This window comes from Camarhynchus parvulus, unplaced genomic scaffold (assembly GCF_901933205.1).
Source record: "Camarhynchus parvulus unplaced genomic scaffold, STF_HiC, whole genome shotgun sequence".
NCBI classification, from domain to species: Eukaryota; Metazoa; Chordata; class Aves; order Passeriformes; family Thraupidae; genus Camarhynchus; species Camarhynchus parvulus.
Window position 1 is genome coordinate 1 of NW_022148906.1, and position 14,247 is coordinate 14,247.

Genomic DNA, 14,247 nt, shown 5'->3' on the forward strand with positions numbered 1-14,247 from the left:
GGGGCACATCTACCTGCGCCTGGGCGGCTCCACCAGCGTCAAGCAGGGACAGGTGAGACTCACACACACCTGGGACACACCTGGGTGGGGGTTAGGAGACACCTGGGATACACCTGGGGCACATCTACCTGCGCCTGGGCGGCTCCACCCAGCGTGGAGCAGGACACCACAGGTGAGACCCACACACACCTGGGACACACCTGGGACACACCTGGGTGGGGTTAGAGACACCTGGGACACACCTGGGTGGGGTTAGACACACCTGGGATACACCTGGGGCACATCTACCTGCGCCTGGACGGCTCCACCTGCGTGGAGCAGAGACAGGTGAGACAGCCCACACACACCTGGGACACACCTGGGTGGGGTTAGAGGCACCTGGGTGGGGTTACATACACCTGGGATACACCTGGGGCACATCTACCTGCACCTGGACGGCTCCACCCGTGTCGAGCAGAGACAGGTGAGACTCACACACACCTGGGACACACCTGGGTGGGGTCAGACACACCTGGGTGGGGTTAGATACACCTGGACACACCTGGGGCACATCTACCTGCGCCTGGACGGCTCCACCCGCGTGGAGGAGAGACAGGTGAGACCCCCACACACACCTGGGACACACCTGGGTGGGGTCAGACACACCTGGGTGGGGTTAGATACACCTGGGCACACCTGGGTGGGGTTAGATACACCTGGGTGGGGTCACATACACCTGGGGCACATCTAGCTGCGCCTGGACGGCTCCACCCGCATGGAGCAGAGACAGGTGAGACCCCCACACACCTGGGTGGGGTTAGAGACACCTGGGGCACACCTGGGTGGGGTTAGAGACACCTGGGTGGGGTTAGAGACACCTGGGCACACCTGGGGCACATCTACCTGCGCCTGGACGGCTCCACCCTAGCGTGGAGCAGAGACAGGTGAGACCCACACACACCTGGGTGGGGTTAGAGACACACCTGGGTGGGGTCACATACACCTGGGGCACATCTACCTGCGCCTGGATGGCTCCACCCGCGTGGAGCAGAGACAGGTGAGACAGCCCACACACACCTGGGACACACCTGGGTGGGGTTAGACACACCTGGGACACACTTGGGACACACCTGGGTGGGGTTAGATACACCTGGATAGGGTTAGATACACCTGGGACACACCTGGGTGGGGTTAGAGGCACCTGGGTGGGGTTAGAGACACCTGGGTGGGGTTAGAGACACCTGGGCACACCTGGGGCACATCTACCTGCGCCTGGACGGCTCCACCCGCGTGGAGCAGAGACAGGTGAGACCCACACACACCTGGGTGGGGTTAGAGACACCTGGGTGGGGTCACATACACCTGGGGCACATCTACCTGCCTGGATGGCTCCACCCAGCGTGGGAGCAGAGACAGGTGAGACAGCCCCACCACACCTGGGACACACCTGGGTGGGGTTAGACACACCTGGGACACACTTTGGGACACACCTGGGTGGGGTTAGATACACCTGGATAGGGTTAGATACACCTGGGACACACCTGGGTGGGGTTAGAGGCACCTGGGTGGGGTTAGAGACACCTGGGCACACCTGGGGCACATCTACCTGCGCCTGGACGGCTCCACCCGCGTGGAGCAGAGACAGGTGAGACCCACACACACCTGGGACACACCTGGGTGGGGTCAGACACACCTGGGTGGGGTTACATACACCTGGGATACACCTGGGATACACCTGGGATACACCTGGGGCACATCTACCTGCGCCTGGACGGCTCCACCCGCGTGGAGCAGAGACAGGTGAGACATCCCACACACACCTGGGACACACCTGGGTGGGGTCAGACACACCTGGGACACACCTGGGTGGGGTTAGATACACCTGGGCACACCTGGGTGGGGTTAGATACACCTGGGACACACCTGGGACAGACTTGGGTGGGGTTAGAGACACCTGGGACACACCTGGGACACACCTGGGTGGGGTTAGATACACCTGGGGCACACCTGGGTGGGGTTAGAGACACCTGGGACACACCTGGGACACACCTGGGTGGGGTTAGATACACCTGGGACACACCTGGGTGGGGTTAGAGACACCTGGGGCACATCTACCTGCGCCTGGACGGCTCCACCCGCGTCGAGCAGAGACAGGTGAGACCCCCACACACCTCCTGGGACACACCTGGGTGGGGTTAGAGACACCTGGATAGGGTTAGATGCACCTGGGATACACCTGGGTGTGATTGGGATACACCTGGGTGGGGTCAGACACACCTGGGACACACCTGGGACACACCTGGGTGGGGTCAGACACACTTGGGACACACCTGGGTGGGGTTAGAGGCACCTGGGCACACCTGGGGCACATCTACCTGCGCCTGGACGGCTCCACCCACGTCGAGCAGAGACAGGTGAGACTCACACACACCTGGGACACACCTGGGATACACCTGGATAGGATTAGACACACCAGTGACGCACCTGGGCACACCTGGGGATGGGTTAGATACACCTGGGTGGGGTCAGACACACCTGGGACACACCTGGGTGGGGTTAGATACACCTGGGACACACCTGGGACACACCTGGGTGGGGTTAGAGACACCTGGGCACACCTGGGTGGGGTTAGAGGCACCTGGGTGGGGTTAGAGACACCTGGGACACACCTGGGTGGGGTTAGATACACCTGGGACACACCTGGGCACACCTGGGTACACCTCGGGGCAATTCGTTATGGGTGAGACACACCTGGACGTAGTAGCAGCTCCAGGTGTGTTTTGGGTGTCTCAGGTGTGCCCCGGGTATCCCAGGTGTGCCCCAGGTGTGCCCCAGGTAGCTCAGGTGTGCCCCAGGTGTGCCCCAGGTGTGCCCCAGGTATCTCAGGTCCATCCCAGGTGCGCCCTGGGTATCTCAGGTGTGTCCCAGATGTGTCCCAGGTATCTCAGGTGTGCCCCAGGTGTGCCCCGGGTGTCCCAGGTGTGCCCCAGGTGTGCCCCGGGTATCTCAGGTGTGTCCCAGGTATCCCAGGTGTGCGCCAGGTGTGCCCCAGCTACCTCAGGTGTGCCCCGGGTATCTCGGGTGTGTCTCAGGTGTGCCCCCGGTGTGCCCTGGGTATCTCAGGTCCATCCCAGGTGTGCCACAGGTGTGCCCCGGGTATCCCAGCTGTGTCTCAGGTGTGCCCCAGGTATCTCAGGTGTGCCCCGGGTATCTCAGGTGTGCCCCAGGTATCTCAGGTGTGCCCCAGGTGCCCCAGGTGTGCCCCAGGTTGCCCCAGGTGTACCCCAGGTATCTCAGGTGTGCCCCAGGTGTGCCCCAGGTGTGCCCTGGGTATCTCAGGTGTACCCCAGGTATCTCAGGTCCATCCCAGGTGTGCCCCGGGTATCTCAGGTGTGCCCCAGGTATCTCAGGTGTGCCCCAGGAGTACCCTGGGTATTTCAGGTGTGCCCCAGGTATCTCAGGTGTGCCCCAGGTGTGCCCCAGGTATCCCAGGTGTGCCCCAGGTGTGCCCCGGGTATCTCAGGTGTACCCCAGGTATCTCAGGTGTGCCCCAGGTGTGCCCCAGGTATCTCAGGTGTGCCCCAGGAGTACCCCGGGTATTTCAGGTGTGCCCCAGGTGTGCCCCAGGTGTGCCCCAGGTATCTCAGGTGTGCCCCAGGAGTACCCCGGGTATCTCAGGAGTGCCCCAGGTATCCCCCAGGTGCCCTCAGGTGTGCCGCCCCAGGTATCCTCATGGGCCCCAGGTGTGCCCCGGTGTGCATCTTCTGCTTCATCCTCTCGACGTACCCCAGGTATCTCAGGTGTCAACCTGGTGGGCCCCAGGTGTTCCACAGGACTGGAACCCCACCATGGGCCCCAGGTGTGCCAGGACAGGTGCCCCAGATCGGCCAGACCCGGCGTCCCATCTACAGGTGAGTGCACCTGGGCAGGTGGGGGCACACCTGAGGGGGTCTGGTGAAGGTTTGGAGTTGATACGTGCAGGTATGGAGGAGTTATGGACTCACCTGTAGCACCTGGAGCTCACCTGTGCAGGTATTTGGGATTTGGGAGCTCACCTGGGCAGGTGTTTGGGAGTCAGGAGCTCACCTGGGCAGGTGTTTGGGAGTCACAGCCTCACCTGTGCAGGTATTTGGCATCTAGGAGCTCACCTGGGCAGGTATTTGGGTACCTGGGCAGATGTTTGGGTACCTGGGCAGCCCCAGCACAGGTGCCCCCAGGGCCACACCCAGGTGACGTCCACATCTACAGGTGAGTACCCTGGGCAGGTGGGGGGGCACACCTGAGGGGGTGGTGAAGGTTTGTTGCCCCATTGCAGGTATGGAGGAGTTATGGACTCACCCTGTAGCACCTGGAGCTCACCTGGGCAGGTATTTGGGATCTGGGAGCTCACCTGGGCAGGTATTTGGGATTTGGGAGCTCACCTGGGCAGGTGTTTGGGAGTCACAGCCTCACCTGTGCAGGTATTTGGCATCTAGGAGCTCACCTGGGCAGGTGTTTGGGTACCTGGGCAGGTATTTGGGTACGTGGGCAGGTGTTTGGGTACCTGGGCAGGTGTCTGGGTGCCTGTGCAGGTATTTGGGTACCTGAGGGATGATTTGGGTACCTGGGCAGGTGTTTGGGTACCTGGGCAGCCCCAGCACAGGTGCCACCGCAGATTGGCCAGACCCGCGACGTCCACATCTACAGGTGAGCGCACCTGGGCAGGTGGGGGGCACACCTGAGGGGGTCTGGTGAAGGTTTGGAGTTGATACGTGCAGGTAGGGAGGAGTTATGGACTCACCTGTAGCACCTGGAGCTCACCTGGGCAGGTATTTGGGATCTGGGAGCTCACCTGGGCAGGTGTTTGGGATTTGGGAGCTCACCTGGGCAGGTGTTTGGGAGTCACAGCCTCACCTGTGCAGGTATTTGGCATCTAGGAGCTCACCTGGGCAGGTGTTTGGGTACCTGTGCAGATCGCCACACACCTGAGGGATGATTTGGGTACCTGGGCAGGTGTTTGGGTACCTGGGCAGCCCCAGCACAGGTGCCACCGTGATGGGTTTGGAGTTCAACGATCCACATCTACAGGGGAGCGCACCTGGGCAGGTGGGAGGCACACCTGAGGGGGTCTGGTGAAGGTTTGGGAGTTGACCTGGGCAGGTATTGGGGAGTTATGGACTCACCTGTAGCACCTGGAGCTCACCTGGGCAGGTATTTGAGAGTCACAGCCTTACCTGGGCAGGTAGTTGGGATTTGGGAGCTCACCTGTGACACCCACAGCTCACCTGGGCAGGTGTTTGGGTACCTGGGCAGGCGTTTGGGTACCTGAGGGATGATTTGGGTACCTGGGCAGGTGTTTGGGTACCTGGGCAGCCCCAGCACAGGGCCAGCTCACGCTGGGCGCCCACATCTACAGGTGAGCGCACCTGGGGCACACCTGAGGGGGTCTGGTGAAGGTTTGGAGTTCATACGTTCAGGTACTGGGGAGTTGTGGACTCACCTGGAGCTCACCTGGCCAGGTATTTGGGATCTAGGAGCTCACCTGGGCAGGTATTTGGGATCTGGGAGCTCACCTGTGCAGGTATTTGGGAGTCAGGAGCTCACCTGTGCAGCTGGACAAGCAACTGGAGCTCACCTGTGTGGTTGTGTGGGATCTAGGAGCTCACCTGGGCAGGTATTTGGGTACCTGAGGGGTGATTTGGGTACCTGTGCAGGTAGCTGAGAGCCAGGAGCTCACCTGGGCAGGTATTTGGGATTTGGGAGCTCACCTGGGCAGGTATTGGGGATTTGGGAGCTCACCTGTAGCACCTGGAGCTCACCTGGGCATGTATTTGGGATCTAGGAGCTCACCTGGGCAGGTATTGGGGATTTGGGAGCTCACCTGTGCAGGTATTGGGGAGTTCAGAAGCTCACCTGTAGCACCTGGAGCTCACCTGGGCATGTATTTGGGATCTAGGAGCTCACCTGGGCAGGTATTGGGGATTTGGGAGCTCACCTGTGCGATAATTACGGAGCTATGGACTCACCTGTGTCACCTCTCACCTGTGTCACCTGTGTCTTACCTGTCCAGGTTGATCACAGTGGAGAACACCTGGAGCTCACCTGGGGCTGTTCCTGGTGTTACCTGTCTCACCTGTCCTTACCTGTCCATACCTGTTCATACCTGTCTGTACCTGTCTCACCTGTGTCTCACCTGTCCGTACCTGTGTCTCACCTGTGTCTCACCTGTCTCACCTGTGTCTCACCTGTGTCTCACCTGTCCGTACCTGTGTCTCACCTGCGCAGGTTGATCAGTGAGCGCACCGTTGAGGAGAACATCCTCAAGAAGGCCAACCAGAAGCGGCTCCTGGGCGACATGGCCATCGAGGGCGGCAACTTCACCACGGCCTACTTCAAACAGGTGAGCCCCGCCCCCGACAGGTGAGCCCCACCCCCGACAGGTGAGATCCTGACAGGTGAGCCCCGCCCCCACAGGTGAGCCCCGCCCCCGACAGGTGAGCCCCACCCCTGACAGGTGAGCCCCGCCCCCGACAGGTGAGCCCCGCCCCCGACAGGTGAGCCCCGCCCCCACAGGTGAGCCCCACCCCCCACAGGTGAGCCCCACCCCTGACAGGTGAGCCCCGCCCCCAACAGGTGAGACCCCGACAGGGGAGCCCCGCCCCCCACAGGTGAGCCCTGCCCCCAACAGGTGAGACCCCGACAGGTGAGCCCCGGCCCCGACAGGTGAGCCCCGCCCCCACAGGTGAGCCCCACCCCCCACAGGTGAGCCCCACCCCTGACAGGTGAGCCCCGCCCCCAACAGGTGAGACCCCGACAGGGGAGCCTCGCCCCCCACAGGTGAGCCCCACCCCTGACAGGTGAGCCCCGGCCCCCACAGGTGAGCCCCGTCCCCAGCAGGTGAGATCCCAACAAGTGAGACCCCAACAGGTGAGCCCCGCCCCCGACAGGTGAGACCCTGACAGGTGAGGGTGGGGTCAAGGTCTCAGGTGAGGTTTGGGGGGGTCCCAGGTGGGGTTTGGGGCTCTCAGGTGAGGTTTGGGGGTCTCAGGTGGGGTTTGGGGCTTTCAGGTGGGGTTTGGTGCTCTCAGGTGGAGTTTGGGGGGGTCTCAGGTGAGGTTTGGGGGTCCCAGGTGAGGTTTGGGGCTCTCAGGTGAGGTTTGGGGCTCTCAGGTGGGGTTTGGGGCTCCCAGGTGGGGTTTGGGGCTCTCAGGTGAGGTTTGGGGCTCTCAGGTGGGGTTTGGGTGTCTCAGGTGAGGTTTGGGGCTCCCAGGTGGGGTTTGGGGGTCTCAGGTGAGGTTTGGGTGTCTCAGGTGAGGTTTGGGACTCTCAGGTGAGGTTTGGGTGTCTCAGGTGGGGTTTGGGGCTCCCAGGTGGGGTTTGGGTGTCTCAGGTGAGGTTTGGGGGTCCCAGGTGGGGTTTGGGTGTCTCAGGTGGGGTTTGGGTGTCTCAGGTGAGGTTTGGGGGTCCCAGGTGGGGTTTGGGGCTCTCAGGTGAGGTTTGGGTGTCTCAGGTGGGGTTTGGGGCTCTCAGGTGGGGTTTGGGGGTCTCAGGTGGGGTTTGGGGCTCTCAGGTGGGGTTTGGTGCTCTCAGGTGAGGTTTGGGTGTCTCAGGTGAGGTTTGGGGCTCTCAGGTGAGGTTTGGGTGTCCCAGGTGAGGTTTGGGGCTCTCAGGTGAGGTTTGGGGGTCTCAGGTGAGGTTTGGGGCTCTCAAGTGAGGTTTGGGTGTCTCAGGTGGGGTTTGGTGCTCTCAGGTGAGGTTTGGGGGTCCCAGGTGAGGTTTGGGGCTCTCAGGTGGGGTTTGGGGGTCTCAGGTGGGGTTTGGGGGTCTCAGGTGAGGTTTGGGGCTCTCAGGTGAGGTTTGGGGGGGTCCCAGGTGAGGTTTGGGTGTCTCAGGTGAGGTTTGGGGCTCCCAGGTGGGGTTTGGGGCTCTCAGGTGAGGTTTGGGTGTCTCAGGTGGGGTTTGGGGGTCTCAGGTGGGGTTTGGGTGTCTCAGGTGGGGTTTGGGGCTCTCAGGTGGGCTCCAGGTGTGGAGGAAACTCCTGGGGGCACCTGGGAAGGGTTTGGGAGGGGTTTGGGGTGTCCAGGGGAGGTCCAGGTGTGTACAGGTGGGTTCAGGTGTGTCCAGGTGAGGCTCAGGTGGCTTCAGGTGTGTCCAGGTGAGGCTCAGGTGTAGAGGAACCTTCTGGGCACACTTTCAGGATGCCCAGGTGAGGCTCAGGTGTGCTCAGGTGAGGTTTGGGTGTGTCCAGGTGGGTTTAGCTGTGTTCAGGTGTGTCCAGGAGAGGCTCAGGTGTGTCCAGATGGGTTCAGGTGGGTTTAGGTGGGCTCAGGTGTGTCCAGGTGAGGTCCAGGTGTGTCCAGGTGAGGCTCAGGTGGGTCCAGGTGAGGCTCAGGTGGGCTCAGGTGTGTCCAGGTGAGGCTCAGGTGGGTCCAGGTGTGTTCTGGTCGTGTCCAGGTGGGTTCCAGGTGTAGAGGAACCTCTGAGAGCACTTTTGGGGTGTCCAGGTGAGGTTCAGGTGTTTCCAGGTGGGTCCAGGTGGGTCCAGATGGGTTCTGGGTGTGTCCAGGTGGGTTCCAGGTGTAGAGAAAGGTTTTGGGAACATTTTTGGGGTGTGCAGGTGAGGCTCAGGTGTGTCCAGGTATCCCCAGGTGCCCCCAGATGTGCCCAGGTGTGTCCAGGTGTGTCCAGGGGAGGTTCAGGTGTGTCCAGGTGAGGTTCAGGTGTCCCCAGGTGTGTCCAGGTGTGACCCAGGTGTGTCCAGGTGTGCCAAGGTATGACCCAGGTGTGACCCAGGTGTGTCCAGGGGAGGTTCAGGTGTGTCCAGGTGAGGTCCAGCTGTCCCCAGATGTGTCCCCAGGTGTCCCCAGGTGTGTCCCCAGGTGTGCCCCCAGGTGACCCCAGGTGTGACCGGTGTGACCCCAGGTGTGACCCCAGGTGTATCCCAGGTGACCCCAGGTGTGACCCCAGGTGTGACCCCAGGTGTGCCCCCAGGTGACCCCAGGTGTGACCCCAGGTGACCCCAGGTGTGACCCCAGGTGTGACCCCAGGTGCGTTTCCCGTCCCCCTCCCCAGCAAACCATCCGCGAGCTGTTCGACATGGCGCCCGAGGACGCGGCCCGGGACAGAGGGGACGGCGACGGCGACCGGGGGACGGACGGACAGCGGGACAGGGGGACGGACGGACAGCGGGACAGGGGGACGGACGGACAGCGGGACAGGGGCACGGATGGACAGAGGGACAGGGGGACGGACGGACAGAGGGACGGGGGGACGGACGGACAGAGGGACAGGGACGGCGCCGAGGACGACGAGGACCCCACGGCCAGCAGGAGGACGCACATCCTGGAGCAGGTGAGGGACACCTGGGACAGGTGAGCTGCCCCCAAAAAATGGCCCCAAAAATGGCCCCAAAATGGCCCCAAAAATGGACCCAAAATGGCCCCAAAAATGGTCTCAATGGACCCAAAAATGGCCCCAAAAATGGCCCCAAAATCGCCCAAAATGGCCCCAAAAATGGCCCCAAAATGGCCCCAAAAATGGCCCCAAAAATGGCCCCAAAATGGCCCAAAAATGGCCCCAAAATGGCCCCAAAATGGCCCAAAATGGCCCAAAATGGCCCCAAAAATGGCCCCAAAATGGCCCCAAAATGGCCCAAAATGGCCCCAAAAATGGCCCAAAATGGCCCCAAAATGGCCCCAAACGGCCCCAAAATGGCCCAAAAAGTGGCCCCAAAATGGCCCCAAAATGGCCCCAAAATCGCCCAAAATGGCCCCAACCGGCCCCAAAATGGCCCCAAACGGCCCCAAAACGGCCCCAAAAATGGCCCCAAAATCGGCCAAAATGGCCCCAAAAATGGCCCCAAAAATGGCCCCAAAATGGCCTCAAAATGGCCCCAAAAATGGCCCCAAAATCGCCCAAAATGGCCCAAAAATGGCCCCAAAAATGGCCCCAAAATGGTCCCAAAATGGCCTCAAAAATGGCCCCAAAATGGCCCCAAAATGGCCCAAAAATGGCCCCAAAATGGCCCCAAAATCGCCCAAAATGGCCCCAAATGGCCCCAAAAATGGCCCCAAAATCGCCCAAAATGGCCCAAAAATGGCCCCAAAAATGGCCCCAAAATGGCCCCAAAATCGCCCAAAATGGCCCCAAAAATGGCCCCAAAAATGGCCCCAAAATGGTCCCAAAATGGCCCCAAAAATGGCCCCAAAATTGCCCCAAAATGGCCTCAAAATGGCCCCAAAAATGGCCCCAAAATCGCCCAAAATGGCCCCAAAAATGGCCCCAAAAATGGCCCCAAAAATGGCCCCAAAATTGCCCCAAAATGGCCTCAAAATGGCCCTAAAATTGCCCCAAAATGGCCCTAAAATTGCCCCAAAAATGGCCCCAAAATGGTCCCAAAATGGCCTCAAAAATGGCCCCAAAATGGCCTCAAAAATGGCCCCAAAATGGTCCTAAAATGGCCCCAAAATCGCCCAAAATGGCCCAAAAATGGCCCCAAAAATGGCCCCAAAATGGTCCCAAAATGGCCTCAAAAATGGCCCCAAAATGGTCCTAAAATGGCCCCAAAAAAGGCCCCAAAAATGGCCCCAAAAATGGCCCCAAAAATGGCCCCAAAATCACCTCAAAATGGCCCAAAAATGGCCCCAAAAATGGCCCCAAAAATGGCCCCAAACGGCCCCAAAATGGCCCAAAAAGTGGCCCCAAAATCGCCCAAAATGGCCCCAAACGGCCCCAAAATGGCCCCAAACGGCCCCAAAATGGACCCAAAATGGCCCCAAAATGGCCCAAAATGGCCCCAAAATAGCCCCAAAATGGCCCCAAAAATGGTTTCAATGGACCCAAAAATGGCCCCAAAATCGCCCAAAAATGGTCCCAAAATGGCCCCAAAGATGGCCCCAAAATGGCCCCAAAATGGCCCCAAAAATGGCCCCAAAATGGTCCCAAAATGGCCCCAAAATGGCCCCAATGTCCCCAGTGTCCCCAATCCCATTTTTTCCATATTTTTCACTGTTCTTTTCCCAATTTTCCACCATTTTTTCCCCATTTTTCATCCAATTTTTTCCCAATTTTTTCACCCTTTTTTTTCCCAATTTTTTCCTAATTTTTCCCCAGTGTCCCCAATGTCCCCAATCCCGTGTTTTCCCGCTTTTTCACCATTTTTTCCTCATTTTTCATCCAATTTTTTCCCAATATTTTCACATTTTTTTCCCCGATTTTTTCCTCATTTTTTCCCAATGTCCCCAGTGTCCCCAATGTCCCCAGTCCCATTTTTCTTAATTTTCCGCCAATTTTCCCTTATTTTTTGTCCAATTTTTTCCCAATTTTTTCACTGTTTTTTTTCCCAATTTTTCTCCCATTTTTTCTCGATTTCCTCAGTGTCCCCAATGTCCCCAATCCCATTTTTCCATATTTTCCACCGTTCTTTTCCCACTTTTTCACCATTTTTTGCTCATTTTTCGTCCAATTTTTTCCCAATTTTTTCACCGTTTTTTCCCAATTTTTCTCTCATTTTTTCCCAATGTCCCCAATGTCCCCAATGTCCCCAGTGTCCCCAATGTCCCCAGTCCTATTTTTCTTAATTTTCCGCCATTTTTCCCTTATTTTTTGTTCAATTTTTTCCCAATTTTTTCACCGTTTTTTCCCAATTTTCCCTCCATTTTTTCTCAGTGTCCCCACTGTCCCCTCAATGCCCCCAGTGTCCCCAATGTCCCCAATCCCGTGTTTTCCCCACTTTTCCATCACTTTTTCTCCATTTTTCATCCTATTTTTTCCCGATTTTTTCCCCGTTTTTTTTCCCGATTTTTTCCTAATTTTTCCCCAATGTCCCCAATGTCCCCATTGCCCCCAATGTCCCCAGTGTCCCCAATGTCCCCAATGCCCCCAGTGTCCCCATTGTCCCCAGTGTCCCCAATGTCCCCAATGTCCCCTCAATGTCCCCAGTGTCCCCAATGTCCCCAATGTCAATGCCCCCAGTGTCCCCAATGTCCCCAATGTCTCCAATCCCGTGTTTTCCCACTTTTCCACCATTTTTTCTCCATTTTTCATCCAATTTTTTTCCGATTTTTTCCCTTTTTTTTTCCCAATTTTTTCCTAATTTTTCCCCGATGTCCCCAACGTCCCCATTGCCCCCCAATGCCCCCCCAGTGTCCCCAATGCCCCCAGTGTCCCCAGTGTCCCCAGTGTCCCCAATGCCCCCAGTGTCCCCAATGTCCCCAATCCCGTGTTTTCCCCACTTTTCCATCACTTTTTCTCCATTTTTCATCCTATTTTTTCCCGATTTTTTCCCCGTTTTTTTTCCCGATTTTTTCCTAATTTTTCCCCAATGTCCCCAATGCCCCCAGTGTCCCCAATGTCCCCAATGTCAATACCCCCAGTGTCCCCAATGTCCCAAATCCCATGTTTTCCCACTTTTCCACCATTTTTTCCCCATTTTTCATCCAATTTTTTCCCTCTTTTTTTTTCCCAATTTTTTCCTAATTTTTCCCCAATGTCCCCAATGCCCCCATTGCCCCCAGTGTCCCCAATGTCCCCAATGCCCCCAGTGTCCCCAATGTCCCCAGTGTCCCCAATGTCCCCAGTGTCCCCAGTGTCCCCAATGTCCCCAATGCCCCCAGTGTCCCCAATGTCCCCAATCCCGCGTTTTCCCACTTTTCCATCATTTTTTCTCCATTTTTCATCCAATTTTTTCCCGATTTTTTCCCCTTTTTTTTCCCCGATTTTTTCCTAATTTTTCCCCAGTGTCCCCAATGCCCCCAGTGTCCCCAATGTCCCCAATGTCCCCAATGTCCCCAGTGTCCCCAATGCCCCCAATGTCCCCAATGTCCCCAATCCCGTGTTTTCCCCCTTTTACACCATTTTTTCTCTATTTCTCATCCAATTTTTTCCCGATTTTTGCCCCGTTTTTTTTCCCCGATTTTTCCTAATTTTGTCCCCAATGTCCCCCCAACGTCCCCAACGCTGTCCCCTGCATGTCGGCAGGCTCTGTGCGGGGCCAAGGACCCCGAGGACATCCGCGCCGCCTCGCAGGCGCAGGCCGAGCACGTGGCCCCAATGTCCCCAATGTCCCCAGTGTCCCCAGTGTCCCCAATGCCCCCAGTGTCCCCAATGCCCCCATTGCCCTCAATGTCCCCAGTGTCCCCAATGTCCCCAATGTCCCCAATGTCCCCAATCCCATGTTTTCCCACTTTTCCACCATTTTTTCCCCATTTTTCATCCAATTTTTTCCTGATTTTTTCACCCTTTTTTTTCCCAATTTTTTCCTAATTTTTCCCCAATGTCCCCATTGCCCCCAATGCCCCCAGTGTCCCCAATGCCCCCAATGTCCCCAATGTCCCCAGTGTCCCCAGTGTCCCCAGTGTCCCCAATGCCCCCAATGTCCCCAATGTCCCCAATCCCGTGTTTTCCCACTTTTCCATCATTTTTTCTCCATTTTTCATCCTATTTTTTCCCGATTTTTTCCCCTTTTTTTTCCCCGATTTTTTCCTAATTTTTCCCCAATGTCCCCAACGTCCCCATTGCCCCCAATGCCCCCAGTGTCCCCAATGTCCCCAGTGTCCCCAATGTCCCCAGTGTCCCCAGTGTCCCCAGTGTCCCCAATGCACCCAATGTCCCCAATGTCCCCAATCCCGTGTTTTCCCACTTTTCCACCATTTTTTCTCCATTTTTCATCCAATTTTTTCCCGATTTTTTCACCTTTTTTTTCCCAATTTTTTCCTAATTTTTCCCCAATGTCCCCAGTGTCCCCATTGCCCCCAATGCCCCCAGTGTCCCCAATGTCCCCAATGCCCCCAGTGTCCCCAGTGTCCCCAATGTCCCCAATGTCCCCTCAATGTCCCCAATGTCCCCAATGCCCCCAGTGTCCCCAATGTCCCCAATCCCGTGTTTTCCCCCTTTTACACCATTTTTTCTCTATTTCTCATCCAATTTTTTCCCGATTTTTGCCCCGTTTTTTTTCCCGATTTTTTCCTAATTTTGTCCCCAATGTCCCCCCAACGTCCCCAACGCTGTCCCCTGCATGTCGGCAGGCTCTGTGCGGGGCCAAGGACCCCGAGGACATCCAAGGCCGCCAAGCAGGCGCAGGCCGCAGCACGGGCCCCAATGTCCCCAATGTCCCCAGTGTCCCCAGTGTCCCCAATGCCCCCAGTGTCCCCAATGCCCCCATTGCCCTCAATGTCCCCAGTGTCCCCAATGTCCCCAATGTCCCCAATGTCCCCAATCCCATGTTTTCCCACTTTTCCACCATTTTTTCCCCATTTTTCATCCAATTTTTTCCTGATTTTTCACCCTTTT

At 57.7% G+C, this 14,247-nt stretch overlaps 1 protein-coding gene across 1 annotated transcript; it reads left to right on the forward strand.

The window, feature by feature from the left end:
• Positions 1-3,722: 3,722 nt before the first annotated feature.
• LOC115917160 (helicase SRCAP-like) lies at positions 3,723-13,010 on the forward strand (the record flags this gene model as incomplete). Its single annotated transcript, XM_030970893.1, has 4 exons — positions 3,723-3,890; positions 6,244-6,358; positions 9,031-9,309; positions 12,937-13,010. Coding segments are annotated over 4 exons (636 nt in total), but the record flags the coding sequence as incomplete, so codon positions are not given.
• Positions 13,011-14,247: the final 1,237 nt, after the last annotated feature.